Here is a 23795-nt window from a genome sequence, read left to right on the forward strand (position 1 = left end):
ATTCATCGTGTTACTAGGCATGGAGAGGCAGCTAGTTCGGATCAAATTGCAGCCGATAAATACGTGGGGGAATTCGATCGGTACATAAATGAACAAAATTTGATCGCACAACAAGTCTTTAATTGTGATGAGACTGGGTTATTTTGGAAGAAAATGCCAGCCAATACGTACATTACCAAGGACGAGACGAAGATGCCAGGTCACAAGCCAATGAAAGATAGGCTAACATTGTTGCTGTGTGCAAATGCAAGTGGCGATTGCAAGATCAAACCCTTGTTAGTGTACCACTCGGACAACCCCCGGGTGTTCAAACGAAATAATATTTGTAAAAGTGCACTACCAGTTATGTGGCGCTCGAACACTAAATCTTGGGTCACAAGACAATTCTTTACTGAGTGGATAAACGAAGTGTTTGCCCCCCAGGTTAAGGCTTACCTCATTGAAAAGAGCTTGCCAATGAAATGTCTTCTGGTTATGGACAATGCTCCTGCACATCCTCCAGGTCTCGAGGATGACTTGAAAGAAGAATACAGCTTTATCAAAATCAAATTCTTGCCCCCCAATACTACTCCCATACTCCAGCCCATGGACCAACAGGTCATTTCAAACTTCAAAAAACTCTATACCAAGGCCCTTTTCAGAAAGTGTTTTGAAGTGACCAGTGACACGAAGTTGACCCTAAAGGAATTCTGGAAGGAACACTTCAGCATCCTCAACTCTGTTAACATGATTGACCAAGCTTGGCGAGGTGTGACCTATAGGACATTGAACTCTGCCTGGCGTAAGCTGTGGCCATCATGTGTCACAGAGAGGGAGTTTGAAGGTTTCCAACCAGAGGCGGGTCCAAGCACTGCTACCCCTGTAATTTCTGATGACACTGATGTCGTTGAGGAAATTGTTGTCATGGGCAGGAGTTTGGGGCTTGAGGTCGACAAGGATGATATTGATGAGCTTGTAGAAAGCCATTCTACCGAGTTGACTGTGGAGGAATTGTTGCACCTGCAACAACAACAGCAGCAGGATCTGATTGTGGAGCAGGAATCTTCAGAAGAGGATGAGGTAAGGGAGGATGTTCCAAGTTCTCTCATCAATGAAATTTGTTCCAAGTGGGCAGATGTGCAGGCTTTTGCTGAAAAATACCACCCAGAAATTGCAGTAGCAAACCGGGCAGTGCATATGTTTAATGATAGTGTCATGTATCATTTTCGAAGAATACTGCAGAGGAGGAAGAAACAATTAACAATAGACCAGTTTTTCACAAAAGAAAAGAAAGCTGCTACATCAAAGCCTGTTTCTCCTCCAAAGAAGAGACAAAGAAGAGAAGAAACCCCTGAAATAGATCTGCCCACCCTTTCATTGGAGAGAGAAACAACTCCTGAAGGAGAACTACCCCGCCACATCATGGAAGGGGACTCTCCTTCCAAGCAGTAACCTCCCCCTTCCATCCTCTCCACATCCATCCCTGTATGCCATCGAACCGCTGCTCAAAGGTATGTTCACTACAGTACAGAAAATGGTTTAAAATTGTTTTATTTTAGTACAGTAAATGGTTTAAAATTGTTTTATAGGATTTTCTGACCAATTTCATACACATTTAGATAATTATTGTTGTTTAGGTACACGTTTTATTAATATTTTGGGCCTGTTCGAGTGCTTGGGAACGGAATAGAATATATACCATTATTTCTTATGGGGAAAAAAAATTCGGTACTCGAACAAATCGGAGGTCGAACACGGATCTCGAACGGATTATGGTCGAGTACCGAGGTATCACTGTATGTATATACGTGCGTTATGAAAAAAATCTGCGAAGTCGTGAATCCGCGAAATTCGAACCGCGAAGTAGCGAGGGCTCACTAAAGCTAAGTAGAAAGCAGAGACTTTGAAGATTTAATTCATCTTCCAACACCCTAGCCTCAACCATGAATCCTATTTTTCAGCACAAAAGAGCAAGCTTAGTGAGTACCTTTTAGCAATTTAAAAAACCCTTGGGTGTGACAAAATAATTGGTGACCGGAGGGATTAAGATCTAATGTGAGGGGTTGGAAAGACAAGTGAAATAAAACAAAACAGTGAACTTTTCAGCAAAAAAGATGATGATGATGTAGTCATCGCATAGCAACACGCTGCTGTGAGAAGAGACCTGGTAACAAGGACTACAGTAAGTCCCAGATAAACAGCATCTGCAAAAGAAAAGGATACAGTCAAGAAAGATATCCTAGTTGATAGTCGCAACCATAGAACGACTAAAGCCCAACAAACTACCTATGTTTGTAGGGATCTCTCCTTTTTCATTTCACTTCACTACGTCCAGTTTAATTTTCTTTGTAATGGCTTTCCTATTACTGGATGCACTGCCACCAGAAGGGTTTCCCTTACACTTTTCAGATAGGATACAAAAAAAAAAAAAAATAAATAAATAAATAAATAAATAAATAAATAAAAAAAAACACTGAAATCCCAAATCTTGGGATTTCCATGAGAAATTCCAGCAGCTATGGGTAACACTGCTATTGGCCCGTTTGGGGCTATTATCGTTCTCTGACCTCTTGGGATGTTCCGAATCTGTTTAGGTCCTCAGCAATCAGACAGAATGGCAGAAAAGCGTAAAGTCTAGTCTTTCCTACGGGTGCTGGAAGGCATTTTCCACTGCTGCCACTGGGTCCGGAACTAGATAGCAATACATCGGGAGTTTGGTGTTCAGATGATGGGTGAACATATATAGTGACAGGAAACTCAACAAAGTCAATAGACCCTTTGCCACTAGGGGGAGCAAAGACCATTCGAAACCAACTGTCATCCCTGGTCAATTCAGATGGTCAGCAATGACAATCCTTTTCCCTGAGATAACCCTCCCCATCAGGGACACTGTGTTGTTCTGTGCACAATGATGCATCTCCATAGCTAATTGACATAAAAGACAGACTGTCTCCGTTTAGAGATGTAGGTCACTACCATGTAGTTGCTGCTTATCAATATCACAGAGTGGCCTTTGAGAGTCTCTGAGAAGTAGAGTAGTTCTTGCAAAAAACCAGGGGTGCAGAAAGACCATGGACATAATGTGCTCTAGGGGAGGTCCCTGGTGCTGCTTCCCCTGATGAATTATATGCTCTCATAACTGTTTCTAAGTAGCTGATGTGAGAAAGGCCTTGTTTTTATGAGATCACAGCCCTAAAAACTGCTCCTTTCCTAGGTGAGCGCCCCACCCTTGGTGTGAAATATCCAAGGATAGAAAGTACTTCGGGAGAGAGACATGAAGAGGTCTTCCTGCTAAGGTACTCACAGTAGGGTTGCAGGGTGGTCAAATGTATAAGACTATTGGCTCTTCAGAGCCCATGGCATCGAGCGAAGGTTCATTCTCCCAAAGGCAACTAACTTCTGCAATAAGGTAAGGTGTCCTAGGACCTTTGCCAGGAGCAGGCAGGAAACAATTTTCCTCCCATGAAGGTTTCTGCAACTCTGCCAAATCTTACTACCTAGTCGGCCGATGGAAACGCACTGGCCTAGGCCAAGTCGATATCCATGCCTAGATGTCTGATGAACTGCTGGGAGACGAGACTAGACCATTTTAAATTTAGTTGAATCCCCAACTCCTTGCAGAAGTTGAGGAGGAGATGGTGTGTTTTATAAGCAGGCTTCGAGACTGCTAGGAGAAGCCAGTCCTCCAGATATCTCAGAAGCCTTGTCTCAGCCTGGCAAAGATCCTAGTAAAGACCTGAGGTTCTGTTGACAGACTGAAGCAATGAGGTGCTGTTGACAGACTGAAGCATAGCATCTTGAAGTGGAAAATCCTGTCTTGAAAGGGAAACCCTAGGTACTTTCTTGAGGCAGGATAGCTGGGGACCTGAATGTACATATCCTTTAGGTCTATGGTCAGAAGGAAGTCGTTCTTCCTAATGACCTGAATGACAGTGGACGAAGTCCATTTTGAATCTTGTTTGAAAAACAAACAGATTCAAATGGGACAAATCTATGATGAGTCTCCAACCTCCTGACAGCTTTTCTACTAAGAATAGATAGCTGAGAAAGACTGGAAAGCCTCCAAGACATCCTCTACAACTCCTCTGACCAACATCTTAAGATATCTACTCTAGTAAGAGGAGGTCCTTTACCGAGCCTTCAAATAGAATGGTCGGGCTGTCAAAGTCCAAGTCAGAGGGGGGGGGGGGGTTTAGTCTATATATGGGATTTGATACCCTGAATGCAGTACTCCCATGGTCCAGGGATTGGTCCTGAAGAGCTGCCAATGGCTTTGTCAGCATCCCCCTACTGGTGGTAAGTTGGGGGATATGCCTTCCCTAGTGGGAGCCAGTAGGGCACCTTTCCCGCAAACCAATAAGTTCAGAAATTAGGATATCAAGAGTAATGAGATCTCCGAGCTCATTGCTGGGTAAATACTCAGCAAGCCCTGCGATCTCAGAAAATCCTTTCACCCACATAGAAAGGCGAAAAACAGCCTTGGCTCTTAAGTGTTCTGCCTCAGGCTCCAAATTCCAAGTGGAGTGATCAACTTCAAACAAATAAAATATTTCTTAGGGCCCCAAGCCCTCCCCAATCAGCAAAACAATCACAATGAACACAGCAACACCAATAAATGGGCCAGCGGTGGCTCTAGGCCAACTCACATTGAGTCCCTTTCATACTCACTGCTGCAAACTTCCTACTCGCTTGTGACTTCATTCACGTTGAAGCAGTTGTCATATACAACACAGATACCTCTTGCTTAACAACACACTCCTGAATAAGAAATGTTTTAAACGAAAAATTCTCATTATAAACTCTCTTTGAAGGAGTTAGAAAGTCTCCCAACCATTTCCTAAAATGATCACCAAACTAAACGATGGACTCACAACACAATTACCTACTTATATAAGATATTCACTTCAATAAGACAGGCAACAGTCCATCTTCGATCCGATATCATATTGGTTTGCCAAACTGCATGTTATGAGAACAACTATTAAAGCGAGCCAACCCAACCTTAAAATAGGAAGAGATTCACATAAAGGTTTAATGGCCACTCATGAATGACAGAGGCAAGGGACAGTAACAATACCCTATCAAACAGGACAATGCCCTAAAGCATGATCAGCGCCCAAGGCCCCTCTCCAATAAAAGCTAGGACCAAGGAGGGCCAGGCAATGGCTGCTGATATTTCGGCAGATAGACCTATAGGCTTCCCCTAACCCGCAATCCTTAGCTCACAAGGATGTTGAGATTGCAGCAACCAAAGGAACTAACGGGTTTGAGCGAGACTCGAACCCCAGTCTGGCAATCACCAGACGAGTACGCTACCACCACCACAACCTATAATATAGGATTCTATCATAACTCTCTTCTCTCCCTCTAATACTGTAATATTCAGTGGCTACTTTATTCTGTACTTGATAAGGGTAGAAGAGACTCCTTAGTTATACTTCATCATGATTACTATTGGATATCCAAGAACCCAATTTTTCATCTTTATTTCACTCCTCTTTCTTTTATCAAACCAAGGCACTCAAAGGCTTTATTTATTTATAATACAATATAATTTGTTTCTAATGAGTTGGGTAACATGAAGGAATCTTAGCTTCCCCGTGTTGGCCAAATTACTTGATTTTTGAATAAAGGAAGAGTGGCCCTTTTTAGTTCCATGGTCAACAACAGAACTTTCCTTAATTGAATTAGTCATCAACACCACCGGGAGGGAGTCAGCATATTCAGGGGATGGGAGTCATTACTCGAAAGATCCATTTGTTCGTTTATTGGTCAGTTGGTTGCTAGGTTAACCTGCTCTAGAACATTAAGAAAGTATCATATGTTGGAAAGGGAATTTATATTCTCCACCATCAGCATAGCTAAAGTATACTTTCCAGATGGTCCATTCCATACCCTACCTGTGGGATAGCAACAAAATAATCATATAGGCACAGGTGTAAGCCAAATCCACCTCTTAGAATTAAGACAAAAAAACATGGAATACTCCTCCCCATATCTGTAATGCTGGGTTTCCAATCAGAAGCTGAGAATCCTACCTCGAGGACTGGATCCCTCTGGATTCCAATGACCCACCCCTTGAGAATAGTTCCACCAAAAAAGGTCCAAACCATATTCGGGATGGCCGAGGTCATCCAATACTGTCACATATAGCTTCGAATGCAAACATTTCCCAACCATGATCCCTTCTCCCATTCATCTGAGCAGGCAGTAATATTGAATGTGGAAATACCTAGCCATTTAAAGAACCAAATAAACAAATATAGAGGACAAATAAAGAATAATAACAATATACTGTATATAACAATAATGGAAATATCACCAAAAGAGTTAAAGGTAAAGGTGTCTGGTTTCAGTTCTAGTTTAATCAGAATAGATACTCACCAGAACGTCAGTTGGGCAAACCCAACCCTTAACTGTGGTGCCCAACCACAGCGGTGGCCTTCCCAGTAAACAGCTTAAACTTACGGCCCTGGACGGGGATAGATCTGACACCATGCACATGATAAGCAAACACATTACCACTGTACTAGCCAAGACGAAAGAAAGTTTATAAAATTAGGAGGTTGGAATCATATTGAGAAGCAGAAATAAAATATTGAGAGAAATTTAGAGTTGAACTGGGAGAGGTTTCTTTAAGTTCAAGAGCTCTCTTGACCATCACAAGGTTTCAACACGGAAATGAGATTCCATGTTGAAATCGAGTGATTCCATCAAGGCATTCTATCGTTAAGATGGCTTGCATGTTAAGAGACATGTTGCTCACCAGTACAAGGATCCTGTGAGAAGAGCACTCTCATCCCTGAGATTTACTCCCATTTAAAGGAATCAAGTCGTCAGTGATGCAGGAACAAGTACAGTATCCCAGTTAAAAATAAGCTTGCTCTTTACTAAGTTGATTCACATTCATATTGAAATGAGATATAAGTGAAAAACTTCAGGCCAGTTGAAAAGAGCCAAGATTACCTCTGTGCAACTTAACAGCCAGAATCATAATAGAGGTTTAGAGTTCCGTCATATTCATTAACAGCTATCGCCAGAATCTACTCCTAATAAAGGACGAAGGTTTGTATTCACTTAAGAACTATCATATACCTACTTTCAGATAACAGATACAGAGTAAAGGACAGAATGGTATAAAAATTTGGGTGAGGACAAAGCTTCATCCAGTTGTTAAGATATCTGATGTTAATCAAACTCAAATAATCACAACTCTCTGCACTGGATCAATTTCCATGGTAAATGAACATGGCCGATTACGTTACATCCCTAATCTGAAGAGTTATTGTTTAAGATAACCTGGTAGACCAATAGACCATCACCCCTCAATAGATTGATACTTAGGGATAGCATACTCAAAAAGTTTCCATTGCTAGTGGGAAGCCATTGTATCAGTACTCTTGTCACTATGAAGTAAGAGAGTTTCTATAATAGTTATACCGTAAAACTAAAATTCTTGTAGGCAAAGTAGAGGATTTGTTTTTATATAAATGATAGGAATTTATTATAAATTTGAAGGGTAAAGTTAAAGAAATTAGACAGCTATGTAGAAGACTAAATAGAGCAGTGGAAAATTAACAGGAAGAAGACAAAGCATAAGGAAGCTGAAGGAATACTGTAATGTGAAGATTCTTTAGCTATAGCTATGACATCCCAAGCAAACCATACTTGAAAGAAACCTATAGCAAGATTTAATACAAGTAAAAACTATTGAGCTAAGGAAACTGTCAATGACAAAGTAAAGAAACAACTGGTATAACTATAAGGTAAAAAGAGACAGTGCCAAACTCCATATCTTAATCTGCTTATCACAACAATTTCAGGTGGCTTGACATACCTTCCTTTTTGGATTTCATTTCCTTCATCAATTTCCTCATCACAACTTGACGTTGTTTAATTTTATTTTTATTTTCTTTAACAAGCATTTTCTTCTGCAACTTTTCCTCTTCCTTCTGTATCTGTTTCATTTCTAGCCGCTTGCGTTTCGCCTCTGCTCTTTCTGCAATACGAGATGCTTTCCTGTCTTCTTCTGGGTCATAATCTGTAGTAATACAAAGTTCAATACATTAGTTAATAAAAGAAAGAATTATGAGTAACAATTTACAGTCTACAAAATATATATCAAAATATTTTAATCAAATTTACTATTGTATTTATCAATACATACCTATCAAAACTAAAATTCAGTTACTGGCAGTCATCATAGAAAATAGCCCAAGAGCTGACTAGAAACAAGCATTGACTATATGGTAACTGAAGGATTCTTTATACAATAATCAATTGCTGTCACACAAAACATAGAATTGGAGAAAGTGGAGAGTAAATGAATATCAACAAGGAAAATGATGATGTCAAGAGAGTTCCTGATCTACTGAGTAGTTTTAGTGGAGCCCAAGGAGATCCAAGGTAAAATAGAATAGTTTCTCTTTGCAGGGCTAGGGGTCATGTTATTCATGAAGCAGCCACAATACTAGAAATGGAGAGATCAAAAGAGGAAAAGAATGAACTAACAAACATTTGCTAAAACAAAAGCACTGTTCTAAACCAAAATTCTAGCAGTAATCTCTCATGGAACTGCTAGAGCAGAAAAAGGAAAAAATCATAAATGAGGGCCAATGATAACTGAACAATGAAGAACATCTCGTGGTAAATATGATACTTCTTGAGTATCTCCTTAAGGATTCCCTTTCTCAGAGGATAAGCAATTTCTGCTCGCAGAAATAGAGGAACATGTATAAAAACTACAAGAGTCCCAAGAGAAATCTTTAGTACCACTGGGAAAGCAGCAGTACTGGACATCGCTGGAGTGGATAAAGAAGCAGGCAAACCTGGATATCCAACAGAAAAGAAATTATACAATGACAACTTAATAAGCTGACAAACATTACCTGATATTAAAGCAAAAATATGTTCTCACAGCTAAGCAAAGGCATAATCAAATATGCTGTTTAAGATATAAAAGCAGCAACAGACTGGTAAACAAACAACGGCATCAACATAGCAGGTGGCATAGGGAGAGAAACCATTGCAAAAGGTAAAAACAATCAAGACAACAGTGAATGAAGCTAGTGAGATGAGTAGTAGTGAAGGGACCAGAAAGTGGGCAGATTGAACAGAGAGCTGGGTAACATAACTAGAAGACCAGCACTTCTTGGGAATGGTGGCTCACAATTGTTTAGGAATGCGTCACTGGGGTTGAATAGCTTCTTTGTTAGAGAATTACTGGATAGGTTCTTTAATGCACTTCACATGGTTACAAAATCTACATTAGGGACAAGGGTGGTTCCTCACTTTCACATAGCACCAACATATTTGGGGAAGACCTAAAGGCTCCCCTACTTATTAGACCTTGAATGTGTATTGGATCTAAAGACTTTAAAATATCTTCAGATCCTGATCCATGTTAGGCTACCAAATTATTTATTCAGTTTTCAAGATTTTAATAAACATACATAGGTTTTATAGGTAAGATTTAAATTTTCATTCATCATAGATTTTTACCTTGTAATTTATCTATTTTTTTATCAATTATGTCTATTATATATTTCATTTTACTTATTTTTTCAACATCAATATAAATATTTTTTCATCCCAAATTTAATCGGATCAGCTCTGTAAAAGCCAACCAAGACTCATTGGACTGGTTAATCTCCTTTTAATAATAATCTTTTCAACACTCCTTCCTCTCTCCTGTAAGTATCGACATTTCTTACCCATATAATAGTATGGGCCTAATAACTGTTATATAAATCTTAATTTTCAGTCTTAATGGAATTTTCTTGTCTAAAACAACACTGGTTACTTCTTTCCATTTTCCCCATCATGCTTTCACAATGTCTCACTGCTTTTTCAGTAGCTTCCTCCTCTGTTATTATTGATCCTATGTAGTTAAAATCATTGTTCTGTTTCACCATTGTACCATTTTCCATTTAAATTATTACTTCACGTCTTTTTCTACTACTAATTATTAGCTCTCTTTCCAATGTTCACCTTCAATCCTTTTCTTTCTAGGGCTCTGTTCCACATTAAAACTCAATCTTGCAGTTCTTCTTTTGTGTATGCTATAAAATTTAAATCATAAGCAACCATCAGTTCCAACAATTTTTTGTTTCTTAATTCTGTAACACAGTATCTAAATTATAACGAGGAGGAACAGGAATGGACTTGTGCAGATCCCTAATGGAGGCCAACCTCCATAAATAATGTCTAGTCTCCAAATATTTTTTTCTGTATGGTGAGTCTTGCCCTTCATGCATCATCCTCACTAATCTTACCAACTTCTCCGGTGCTACTCTCCTCAAACACCAATAGACTAACCTTTTTGGTAGCATGTCATACAACTTTTCAAGATTCCCAAAACACATGTAAAGTCTAATGTTTCTAGATATTTCTTTTGGACTTTTCTTACTAGAAAGATATCATCCATTGTCCTCGTTCCTTTCATAAATGTATAAGTATCAACTCTCTCAATCTTCCTTCTACTATTCATTCTAGTACAAATTCTTAAATACACGCCCCAAAATGAAATTCGGAGATAATTTGAATTTGCCCTTAACTAATACAAACCTGGAGTTATTTATTTGAATTATCTTTCGGCAAAGCTGGAAGGTAGCTATTAGACTTAAAAGTGCGAGATGGCAACCCTGCCTAACCGCTTGAGCCACCCAGCCACCTCTACATATACTCTCACAGATATGAGCTACGTCCCTTTTGATTGCAGGCAGGACTTCTGGGGGACAGGTGATGGTGGGCCAATTTATATAAATAACTCTATGTTTGTATTAGTTAGGGAAAAATACAAATTGTCTCCGAATTTGTCATTTGTTCCCATACTAACAAACCTTCTGTTATTTGTTTGGATGACTCACTATTAGGTGGGAGGAAGTTCTAAGTCTGGCATGGACACTGACTTGGTTTTACCTAGTACAGTATATATATGACTGTGGTCTAGGGAAAACTTTAACACCTCGCTAAAACATACAAAGTGAGTATAATAGCGGCCTGTACAATTCAGTGTAATAGTTTGTTGTCTTGTATAAACACCTGTTTATATATATGAAAAATAAAACGTTTCCCATTGCTTATCTCACAGAAAGCAATGGGGATGTGGACAGTCTATAAATTTATAAATTATACTAGACTACACAAGGGAAGTGATAATTACCTGCAGAGAATGAAGCCAGCTTGCAGAGGGACCCGTGGTGCTGTACCCCAAGGGAGGGGAAGATGAAGAAAGGAAAAGCCAGACAACCTCTTATTCATCCCAGTCTTAACCTGGGTAACCAATGCCCTCAACCTACTGCTACTTGTCCATCTAGGAGCCCGAGGTATTCTTAAACCACTTGTTGAGCAGCCACCACAGGACCAATAGTGAACATATCGAGTCTCCTGTGGGTCACATCTTTCAAGTAATGGGCTGTGAAAGTAGTTTGCCTCTTCCACACGCCCTCTTGTAATACTTGCAACGCGGAGAAGTTGCGTTTCAATGCCAAGGATGTACTAATGCTCCTGACATCATGGGCTCTAGGTCAGCGAGATGGAAGAGGATCAGGAGCCAAGACTCTTTTAATAACTTGGCGGATCCAGGAGAAGACCGTGTTCTTAGTGATCTTCCTCTTTACTCTCCCTGAGCTAACAAAAAGAGATGTTAGTCGGGGCCATGTTGCTGCAGTGCGTTTAAGATAATATCTCAAACTCCTCACTGGGCATATTAACAACTGATCTCGGTCACTGGTTACAGAACGGAGACTCGCAATCTGAAAGGGCCCGAATCTATGGTCCAGTACCCCAGGATTTTGAGTCTTAGCAATAAACTCAGGGACGAAGCTGAGTGTCACTTCCCCCCATCCCCTTGCACGGGCGATGTCATACGAGATGCCATGAAGTGCGCCGACTCTCTTTGCTTAGGCTAAAGCGAGCAAGAACGCCGTCTTTTCTTCAAAAGTGAGGTTCCAGTCAGTCCCATGGCATAATGGTTTGTAAGGAGGTCCTTTTAAGGATCTTAGGATGCAAACTATGTTCTAAGGAGGCCTAATCTCTGACTGAGGGCACGTGATCTCATAACTCCTTAGGAGTAAAGAAAGCTCCAACAAAGAGGAAATGTCAACTCCTTTCAGCTTAAAAGTGAGGCTTAAGGCTGAGCGATAGCCTTTCACCACCGAGACAGAAGGTATACAAGGAATTCCGCTATTACTGGAATAGTGGAATCGAGTGAAGAGATATTCCTTCCAAGACACCAACCACAGAAGCCTCTCCATTTTGCCTGGTAGACGGAGGGTGAGGAGTTACGCCAAGTAACCGGACATTCTTTCCGTAACTTGTCATGAAAAGCCCTTCTGAGAGAGGAGACGCTGGATAGTCTCTTAGCGTGAAGTCGAAGGGACTACACTGTTCTCTGAAAGATGATCGCGTGTGGTAGATCTTATAGAACCACTCTGGGTAATGGCATAGTGAAGGTACACGGGTAATCGTTAGATCTTTGGATGCTCTGGTCTTGTTGAGCGGTCTTCTCATCAGATAAAATGGGGGAAAGGCGTACACATCTATGTTGTCCCACTGTTGTTGAAATACATCATGCCATAGAGCCTGATAGTTTGGGACTGGAGAACAGTACAGTGGAAGCTTGCTGTTCAGAGATGTTGCAAACAGATCTACAGACGGGGAACCCCACAAAGTCAGGACTTTGTTGCCTATCTGACGATTCAAAAACCATTCCGAGCCTACTGAGTCACTTTGCTCAGATTGTCTGCGTTCCCATTCCTCTTGCCGGGAATGAAGCGAGCTGATATACATTGAATGTTCTTCTGACCATCTGAGGATCTTAACAGCAAGATGTTATAGAGGCTGCGAAAAAGTACCGCTCCAATTGTTTATCTAAGCCACTAATGTGGTGTTGTAACTCATCAACACCACAGAGTGACCTGCCAGCAACTGTTGGAACCGATGAAGAGCTAGTTAGGCTGCTCTCATCTTTAGAAGATTTATGTGCTGGTACCTTTTGACTCTGACCAAAGGCCGGAGATCGTATGGTGCAGACTCGGCGACGACCCTTCTTCGTCACCGAGGCTTGCTTCTCAACTTTTGCCAGGATCTGGGGTCCTGATAAATCTCGAAAAGTCATCACTGCTACCTTCTCAAATAGTGGTATACCTCGGTATGATAATAGACACCATCCAACAGAAAGTCTTCCCATCAGACGAAAGAGTACACAGACTGAGAGATATGGCTTCACCCTTCCTCAGAAATTAAGTTCTTCCAGCCTCTCGTTTGTTGAGTCTGTTAGGTCACCTAACCTCTCTCCTCCATCTAGTTTCAAATGGCCGCCTCAGGATAATATCCCTGCAATGACAGCTAAAGTCTGTGTGGAACCAACACTCAGATCCACAGGACACTCGAGTTCCTATTACTCAGGATCAGTTGACGGACTTGAATTGGTGGATGGCAGACGAAAAATTTCGCAGGGGTCAGGATCTTCTCATCCCTTCTCCGGATTAGATGCTCTTCACAGATGCATCAAAAGAAAGGGGGGGGGGGGCTCACTTGGTGCATCACACGATCCTTGGCCTTTGGTCAGAGTCAGAAAGGTACCAGCACATATATTCTACAGATGAGAGCAGCATACCTAGCTCTTCATCAGTCCCAACAGTTGCTGGCAGGCCACTCTGTGTTGTTGATGAGGGACAACACCACAGTAGCGGTTTGCATAAACAAATAAGGCGGTACATTTTCACAGCCTCCGTGCCATCTTGCAGTAAAGATCTTCAGATGGTCAGAAGAACATTCAATGTTTCTATCAGCTTGCTTCATTCCAGGCAAGAGGAATGTGCTCACGGACAATATGAGCCAAGCGACTTGGATAGCAGGTTCCAAATTGTCTTTGAATCGTCAGATAGCCAACAGTCCTGACTTTGAGGGGTTCCCCGATTGTAGACCAGTTCGTAACATCTCTGAACAGCAAGCTTCTGCTGTACTGTTTTCCAGTCCCGGACCCTCAAGCTCTATGGCATGATGCATGTCAACAACGATGGCACAACATCAACGTGTACGCATTTCCCCCGTTCTGTCTGAAAAGAAGACTGCTCAACAAGATCAGAACATCCAAAGATCTATTGATGACCATTGCAGCTCTGCTATGGCATCATGCAAAGTGGTTTCCGGACCTCCTGCAACTTCTAGTAGATTTACCGAGCGAGCTTCCTCCACGACCAGATCTACTCATAACAACCACACGTGAACATTTTTTACAGAACAGTGCAGTCGCTTCGACTTCATGCTTAGAGACTATCCAGCGGCTCCTCTCTCAGAAGGGCTTTTCACATGAAGTTGTGGATAGAATGTCCGGCTACTTGCATAACTCCTCAGCCCTGGTCTACCAGGCTAAATGGAGAGCCTTCTGTGGTTGGTGTCGTTGGAGGAAAAATTCTCCTCTCGATGTTTCCATACCAGTAATAGCGGAGTTCTTTGTATACCTTCGGGAGGAAAAGATTCCTTCAGTCGCGGTGGTGAAAGGAGTTGACATTTCCTCTTCATTGGAGTTTTATTTACTCATATGGAGTTATGATATCACTTGCCCTCAGTCAGAGATTAGGCCTCATCCTTAGAACGTGGTTCGCGTCTTGAGATCCTTAAAAGGACCTCCCTACAAACTATTACGCCATGCAACTCGCCAAATCTCACTTTGAAGACGACGTTCCTGCTCGCTTTAGCCTCGGCAAAGAGAGTCAGTGAACTTCATGACCTCTTTTATGACATAGCCCATTCAAGGGGATGGGGGGAAGTGACATTCAGCTTCGTCCCTGAGTTTATTGCTAACACTTAAAATCCGGGGGTACTGGACCATAGATTCGGGCCCTTTCAGATTGAGAGTCTCCGTTGTGTATCCAATGACCAAGTTCAGTTGTTACTATGCCCGATGAGAAGTCTAAGATACTATCTTAAATGCACTGCAGCAACACGGTCCAGATTAACACCTCTGTTTGTTGGCTCAGGAAGGGTAAAGAGGAGGATCACTAAGAACACTGTCTCCTGGATTCACCAGGTGATCAAAAGAGCCTTGGCTCCTGATCCTCCTCCGTCTTGACGACCAAGAGCCCATGATGTCAGGGGCATTAGTACGTCCTTGGCATTTGAACTTAACTCTTCCATGTTGCAAGTACTACAAGCCGGTGTGTGGAAGAGAGAAATTACCTTCACAGCCCATCATCTGAAAGACGTGACCCACAGGAGGCTTGGTACTTTCACAATCGGTCGTGTGGTGGCTGCTCAACAAGTGGTTTAAGAATATCTCAGGCTCCTTGATGGACAAGTAGCAGTTGGTTGAGGGCATTGGTTACCCAGGTCAAGACTGGAATGAATGAGAGTATGTCTGGCTTTTTCTTTCTTCACCTTCCCCTCCCTTTGGGTACAACACCACAGGTCCCTCTGCAAGCTGGCTTTAACCTTTGGAGATAATTATCACTTCCCTTGTGTAGCCTAGTATAAGTCATAAATTTATATAATGTCCACTTCCACAATGTTATCTCCAAGGTAAGCAATGGTTTTGCTATATAAACTCGGAATGTGTTTATACAAGATGACAAACTCTCATTACATTGAATTGCTCACTTTGTATATTTTAGCGAGGTGTTAAAGTTTTCCCAAGATCACAGTCATATACTGTACTAGGTAAAAGCGAGTCAATGTCCATGCCAGAATTAGGACTTCAACCCATCTAAGAGTAAATCATCCAAATAGATAACTAAAGGTCTGTTAGTTTGGGAACAAATGACAAATTCGGAGACAATTTGTTTTCTTCCCTGACTAATACAAACCTGGAGTTATTTATATAAATTGGCCTGCCATCACCTGTCTCCCACAGGAGTTGGAAATACAGTCATAAGAAAATAATAACTTACTCACCACTCCCTATGTGGAAAAAAAGAATGAAATTAGGCCTGAATGAAAATGATGAAATATGTATACTCCAAGAGGCTGAAGTAATACTGGGGGAAAATTACTGAAGTCAGCAGCAGTAAAATATGACAAATTCGTATATAATTTGTATTTTTCCTAACTATAAAAACCTTAGCTATTTCATAGGGGTATTACTTTCGGCGTAGCTGAAATGACAAGCCATTAATTTTTAACGAGGGATAACTACCCACACCAATAGTTAGCGGGGGTAGGGGAGGGTAGCTGGTTACCGCTCCCCCTCAAACACCTGTGATTGAGCTCACTTTACTTGGAGGTAGGACTTCAAGGGGGATAGGGCTGGCGGGTAAGTTTGCTTAAATGGCTAAGGTTTGTATGGTTAGGAAAAATACAAATTATCTACGAATTTGTCATTTGTTCCGTAACTGGAATACAAACCACGCAATTTACTAGGGGTGACTCACCCATTAGGAAGGGTGGACGTCCCAGCCAATCAGGCTTTTGGCTTTTACCTGGGGGCTCCTTATCTGAGTGTATCTATACTGAAAAAATAAGGAGTCCCTGCGCCACGCTAAAACCTTGTTACGCAAGGTTCGTGGCCTACGCAAGCTGTGTGTTGAGGTATGTAGAAGTGTGACTTTCCTGGTATAGTTATTCCGAGTTCTTTAGAAGGAAAAACTGTGCAACTAAGACTTTCCCAATCCCACCTCGTCAGGGTATGGAGACACATCAGTATTAGTCTTAATACTAGGTACACAAGGGAGCATGGTTTACCTGCAGTGGTTTGAGGTCAGATATGCAGAGAACCCAGGATGCTGCTTTCCCAAAGAGAGGGGAGAATGAAGAAAAGAATAAGGGCCCGTCAAACCTTTTCATTCACGCAGACTAAAACCCGGTAACAATGCCCTCAACCTTCTGCTACTTGTCCAATAAGGAGCTTGAGGTTTTAAACCAGCTGTTGTGCAGTTACCACAGGACCGATAGAGAATGTATAGAGTCCCCTGTGGGTCACGTCTTGCAGGTAGTGGGATGTGAACGTGGTCTGACGCTTCCACACCCCAGCTTGAAGACCCTGCGTCACTGAGAAGTTTCTCTTGAATGCCTGGGACGTAGCCACGCCCGACATCATGAGCTCTGGGGTGACGTGACGGAGGGGGTCTGGATTCAGTGCATGTTCTATGACCTTGAGAATCCACGCTGAGATGGTGTTCTTGGTGACCCTCCTCTTAGTCTTTCCTGTGCTGACGATAGTGCAGGCACACGAGGACGGGCTGCGGCTGTTCTCTTAAGATACAGCCTCAAACTCCTCACTGGGCATTGTAAGAGATGGTCTGGGTCATCTGTTACAGTACGGAGACTAGAAATCCAGAAGGAGTCACATCATAGATCCGCTACTCCCGGGTTCTAAATCTTAGCAATAAACTCAGGGACGAAGCTGAACGTTACCTCTCCCGATCCCCTTGAATGGGCTATGTCGTATGAGAGACCATGAAGTTCACTAACTCGCTTGGCTGAGGCCAAAGCTAGCAGGAACACCGTCTTTCAAGTCAGGTGGCGATCAGTTGCCTGGCGTAATGGTTCACAGGGAGGTCTCTTAAGAGACCTGAGAACTCGAACCATGTTCCATGGGGGAGGTCTCACTTCTGACTGGGGCCAAGTAAGTTCATAACTCCGTTTGAGTAAAGAAAGTTCTAGCGATGAAGAAATGTCCATTCCTTTTAGTCTGAAGGCGAGGCTTAAGGCTGAGCGATGATAGCCTTTCGCTGCCGAGACTGAAAGGCACATTTCTTCATGCAAATACACAAGGAACTCCGCTATTGCTGGAATAGTGGCATCGAGTGGAGATATACCCCTTCCACGACACCAACCACAGAAGACTTTCCACTTTGCCTGGTAGACTGCTGCTGATGACTTACGCAGGTATCCAGCCATCCTAATCGTAACTTTTTGCGAAAATCCTCTCTCAAAGAGGAGATGCTGGAGAGTCTCAAGGCGTGAAGTCGTAGCGAAGCTACGGCTTTGGGGAATATGTTAGCAAGTGGTTGTTTGAGTAGATTGTGTCATGGAGGGAGTTCTCTTGGGGCTCCGTTAGGAGCTGCAGAAGGTCCGGAAACCATTCTGAGTGATGCCATAGCGGAGCTATGAGGGTCATTGAAAGCTTGACCGATGTTCTGGTCTTGTTGAGTACCCTCTACATCAGACAGTACAGGGGAAAGGCGTAAACGTCGATGTTGTCCCACCGTTGTTGAAAGCATCTTGCCAGAGAGCTTGGGGTCTGCGACTGGGGAACAATACAGCGGGAGCCTGACGTTCAGGGACCTTGCAAAGAGGTCCACAGTTGGAGAACCCCACAAAGTCAGGACTTTGTTGGCTACTAGATGATCCAGAGACCACTCAGTACTCACTACCTGAGATGCTCTGCTCAGATTGTCGGAGAGCATATTCCTTTTCCCTGTAATGAAGCGTGCTGATAGTGGTATCGAGTGGATTTCGGACAATCTCAGTATCTCTACTGTTAGATGGGATAGTTGCTGCGAAAAAGTACCTCCTTGCTTGTTGATGTAAGCCACTACTGTGTTGTCGCTCATCACCACCACTGAGTGGCCTGCAAGGAACTGTTGAAGGGCCAGAAAGACGGCCTTCATCTCTAGGAGATTTATGTGGAGGTACTTTTCTGACTCTGACGAGGCCTGAGGTCGTGTGGTGCAGCACGTGGGGCCCCCAACCTTTTTTTGAAGCGTCTGAGAACAGCATCAAATCCGGGGGGAGGACGAGAAGATCCACTCCCTTACGTAGATTCTCGTCTGTCACCCACCACTGGAGGTCTGTCAGTTCTGCTGATCCCATGGGAATCTGGATGTCTGGGGAGTTGCCACGCGAGGGATCTCATCCTGACGTGACCATTGGGAACTAGACGGGCCAGCGATGAAAGGTGACTAAGGAGACGTAACCACGTTTGGGCTGAAAGTTCTTCTCGTCTGAGAAAAGGTCTTGTGACCTTTCTCAGCCTTGTTATCCTGTCGTCTGATGGGAAGGCTTTGTGGAGATTGGTGTCTGTGATCATGCCTAGATATACCAATCTTTGAGTGGGAAGCAGAGAGGACTTCTTGAGATTTACCATGATCCTGGCAAAGTCTCGGAAGTTTGTCTCGGTGTTGAAGAAGGGTCGACACCTAGTCTGCTACGATTAGCCAGTCGTCCAGATGACGGAGGAGACGAATGCCAATCCTGTGTGCCCAAGATGACACTAGGGCAAACACTCTGGTGAAAACTTGGGGTGCGGTGGAAAGACCGAAGCACAGCACCTTGAACTTGTACTTTCTGTTGTCTAGGCTGAATCTTCAGTACTTCCTTATAGACAGATGGACTGGGATCTGGAAGTACGTGTCCTTTGGGTCCAGTGTACACATGAAGTCTTGAGGTCTTACTCCTAGTCTGACCGTGTCTGCCGTCTCCATGCTGAACGGAGTTTGTTTGACAAAGTTGTACAGGGCTGAGAGGTCGATGACTAGTCTCCAGCCTCCAGACGCCTTTCTTACCAGAAAGAGTCAACTGAAGAAGCCTGAGGACCCGTCAAGGACCTCTTGGAGAGCTCCCTTCTTCAACAGGGTCTGGACTTCTGCCCGAAGGGCTTGCCCCCTTGCCGACCCCATGGCAAGGGAGTCTAATCATACTGGATTCCAAGTCAGGGGAGGTAGAGATGTTATGAATGAGACGCAATATCCTAGACGGATCACGGAAATTGTCCAAGAATCGGCCCCGAGGTTCTTCAACCTGTCTGAGCAACTTTGTAGGCATCACCCCACTGGTGGAAACGCAGGGGGAGTGCCTGTCCTAGCGTTTTTCTTTCCTCCCCTGGAGGACTTTTCGCCTTTCCTGTCCTTGACAAGAAAGGGCTTAGACACCACTGTCTTCGCTACTGTTTTCATCGTTGCAGTCTTGGTTGGACGGGATTGCTGGGGTGCTGGAGGTTTATAGGGCTTAGGTGTTAAACCCCTATGGAGGAGGGAGTCTCAATGAGACTTCCTCCACCTCTCAGCATCAAGTTCAACGTCCTTAGGCTCAAACAGATGGGCCCCCTCTAAGGAGGAATGTCTGAGCCTATTTATCTCGACGCTTGGGACCTGTTTGCCCACAAGTTCGAGACTTGGTGGGCAAGAAACTCGATCGTGCGAGTCCCTGAAAGTAAGGTCTCCATTGCTTTTCTGGTACGCTTTTATGTCAAAATCCTTGGATCGTATCAGGATACCTAGTTCCCTAACCAGATATCCAGCCACGAAGTAGCTTGCATCGCATACTAGGCGACTTTTTCCTGGTTAAGGACCTCAGTTGCCTAGAGTCTCTCAAGAGGGACTCCCCTGGTTAGCTCTTCCAGCGTGTGGTGAAGAGGAAGAGCTGAACTGGGTTCCTCCAGGATCTCAAAGGACCTCCTCTGCTGTACGCGAGGAGGTGGGAGGAGCTTGTTTGTAGCACTGGCACGGTTGGAGGAGGCAAACTCCAAGAGCTGTTAGGAGATCTTGTCCCTGGTACTCTTTCCCCCTTGAGACCAGGGCAGGGCTGCACTGGTCTTTGAGGGTTTCTGGGTACCAAAGAAGCGGTCTAAGACCGTGTCTTTGCCCTCTCGAGAGGGTATCTCCGGGTCGGAAAACCCATAGAGAACCCTCATTACAGTCAGAACCTGCCAGAATGCATGCTCTGATTCTTGTTGGTCTCCTCCTGATGTGGGACTCGCAGCGAAGTCTCCTTCTATCCCCAAGAGCTCTTTTTGGGGTGAGTCGCGGACATTTCTTGAGTGGCTGGGTGTCTCGGTTCTAGCCCTAGTGGAGGACTTTGGTAGAGTTTTGGAGTCTTTGGACTCCTTCCGAGGAAGGAGATAAGACTCCAACATCGAAGGCCTATGTGTCATGTCCCTCCTGGTCTCAGATTGCGGGGAACTCTCCGCGTGAAGAGAGGTTTCCTCCATTGGAGCGATGGAAGTGTGTCTCTCCTCGCGCGGTTCCCTTGGTGACGGATGGCCTTAGTCCGACAGGGAAGGAGATTATTCCTAAGAAACTGGAGGAACTTGCCTTGATGGTCTGCACGGAGTCAGCTTTGCCCTCAGGGAATTGACCGCGTTGGAAACTCCTCTTTTCCTCTTAAAAGGGGTGGAGGAAGCCATGGTTCCGTGTTTAAATCCAGAGCTATAGGTTGCTCTGATAAGCGGTCAGACAGGACTAGCTTGAAAGCCTGTGTTACGGCTCTGACTGACGGATGCACTATCAGACAGATCCCCTGAAGGGGAAGGGACCGAAGGTTCCCTACGAGGAGTCACTGCAATAGGTGAGTCTGCCTTAGAAGGCAGTTTAGGGTTCCTGAACCCCTCTGCTTGTGTTTGTTTCCCTTCTCCCGCAGGGTGCGCTGGAATGCGTTTGCGGGGAGGGAAATGAGGCGATGCAGACCTTGCCGGGTGTATATCCTGTGCCTGTGCCTGTTGGTGCACGTGCTCGCGCAAGGGAGAATATTGGCGCGCAAGCGGGCACGCAGGAGAGTATCGGCCGGCGTGCGTAGGTAGAGTTGGCACACGGGCACGAGGAGGCACGTGCGTGTCTGTGCGTGCGCGCGGGAGATATTTGGCGAGCAGGTGAGCGCAAAGCGCCAGGGTGCCGGTGAGAGTTGGCGCGTAGGCGAGGGCTGCAATGTGATTGCTGTCTCACCTACAGTGTTCTTGTGCGCCGGGGAATAATGACGCGCAGGTTGGGGCGCGGGCGATGAATGGTGCACAAGCTGGCGCGCCGGAGAGCGCTGGCATGTAGGCGAGCGTTGGCGCGCAGGAGAGTGCTGGTGAGTAGGAGAGAATTGGCGCGTAGATGGGCACTGACGCGTAGGAGATCGTGGGCGCGTTGGCACGCAGGAGATCGTGGGTGCGCAGGAGAGTATAAGCGCGCTGTAGTGCGCTGGCGCGTGGGCGGCCCTGGGCGTGTGAGCACAGGTGAACGTGGGCGCGTGGGCATGTGGCGCACAGGAGAGCGCTCACGTGCAGGCAAACGTTGGCGAGCAAGCACATGAGTTTGCTGCCTTCTGTGAGGGCGAGCAGGTGAAGGGACGCGCCGAAGCGCTGTAGAGTGTTGACGAGCAGCTGGTGAGCGCAGAAGTCCTGTTGGTTGGCGAGCTGCAGGGCGATGGCACGCAGCTACTTTGGTAGAGCTACAGTAGGCTCTACCGGTGACAGGAATGGTGTTGGCAGGTTGGCTGGTCTGGAGGATGGATGGTCAGCGTGCCCTGTGAAAGGGCGACCATCCACCGAAGGGGATCGCAAACGATCAGCAGAGAGGTCCAGGACCAAAGTCACAAGACTAGTTGCTGGAGCAGTGATGATTGATATATGGAGGTCTGAATGCAGCGGAGGCTCCTCTGCAGGGGACTACAATGACGACGATGAACCAAAGAAGCGCCTCTTCACCGCTGGTGATGGGAGACCTCTAAGGCGAAGAAGAAGGCATGCCTTCCGACGGATGCGCCCTCTGGGGGCCATTGGATCAGCAAGCTGACCATGCACCACAGCAGTCCTCCGAAAAGGAGTCTCTATAAGTGAACTCCCCGAGGGGGAGAAACACTTGCAAGAGAGGCAGACGAACTTAGTTTCCCCCTCGGAGGATGATCAAGAACGGGGGAAACTAAGTCGGCAGCAACCGCTGTAGAGTCTGGAGTGGCAGAGGAGATGGATGAAACCGCATGAGACCCCTCTGACACAACAACGTTGACAAGGGTCAATCTACCTCTGACGGCGACGATGATTGCTTAACAGAAGCACCCATGCGGATGAACTGCAGCAAGGCTTCCATGGAGGGCGGACCCGTAAGCCCCATGAAGACCAAATCCGTAAGAGGGGAGTTAGTGTTAAGGCCTCACCCGGGGGGAGGGAGAGGTGGGGCTGCTTCGCTAGGGGAAGCAACATCATCTCTCGAGAACCGGGGTTGGCCGATAATAACTTGGTCTACGCTACTACTCGACGGTCTCTCGAAAGAGACCGAACGAGTAGGAGCTTCGGAGGAGGGTCGTGAGACCGAGGAAGGAGCCTTGGATTTTTCTTCCTTCAAAGAAACCTTTGAAGGAGAAATATCCCGCTTGGACTTCTTCTTCCGCCGTCGTGCAAACCTCTCCCACTGGGAGGATGACCACTCCCTACACTCATTGCACTTATTAACACTATCACACCATTGACCTCTGCCTGCAGGACAAAGGGTGTGAGGATTAGTCTCCACCACCGACATATATGTCTCACAAGGGCGGCCGGAGAGTCCAGGGCAGGTGCGCATGGACGCAGAAGTCAACTTCACACACACACTATGAGAAAAAGAAAAAAAAAAGTCGTTAATGGCTGCCAATATTCGGCAAGGATGAAGAGCGGCAACATCCGTTCACCATCCGAGCCGAAAGCAAAGTGAGCTCAGTCACAGGTGTGTGAGGGGGAGCGGTAGCAAGCTACCCTCCCCTATCCCCCCTAACTAGCGGTGTGGGTAGTTAACCCTCGTTAAAAATTAATGGCTCGTCATTTCAGCTACACAGAAAGTAATACCCTTATTAAATAGCGTGGTTTGTATTCCAGTTACGGAACAAATGTTATTAAATAAGCAGGATGATAAAAATCAAGTGATGGACAAAAGGTTCATGTATGCATACAGTCATACAAAGATATCCTTTCAACAGGACTTCAGAATTGCCCTATTTAGGAACAGTCGCAACTGTGTTTTTTGCTTGATATGATTGTTGGTTTGCTATAAACAAAACAGTTTTCTTGGTACCTTTCCCAATATCCATCCTTACCCTGAAACTTTAATTCTAATGCCTTTGACAGAAGGGTACTGATTAACAAATATCATCACCCCATCCTAAATACTCTTTTATTAGATAAACAATAAAACAATCCC

At 44.6% G+C, this 23795-nt stretch overlaps 1 protein-coding gene across 2 annotated transcripts in view; it reads right to left on the minus strand.

Annotated features, from left to right (window-relative positions):
* Positions 1 to 23795, minus strand: part of Bdp1 (transcription factor TFIIIB component B'' homolog Bdp1) — a 186334-nt gene that overhangs the window by 61029 nt on the left and 101510 nt on the right. For both annotated transcript variants that reach the window (XM_068378561.1, XM_068378562.1), the window contains one exon: positions 7817 to 8020. In XM_068378561.1, the coding sequence (XP_068234662.1) occupies positions 7817 to 8020 (204 nt within the window). The remainder of the gene's footprint in view (positions 1 to 7816; positions 8021 to 23795) is intronic.

This window comes from Palaemon carinicauda, chromosome 8, assembly GCF_036898095.1.
Source record: "Palaemon carinicauda isolate YSFRI2023 chromosome 8, ASM3689809v2, whole genome shotgun sequence".
Lineage (NCBI taxonomy): Eukaryota > Metazoa > Arthropoda > Malacostraca > Decapoda > Palaemonidae > Palaemon > Palaemon carinicauda.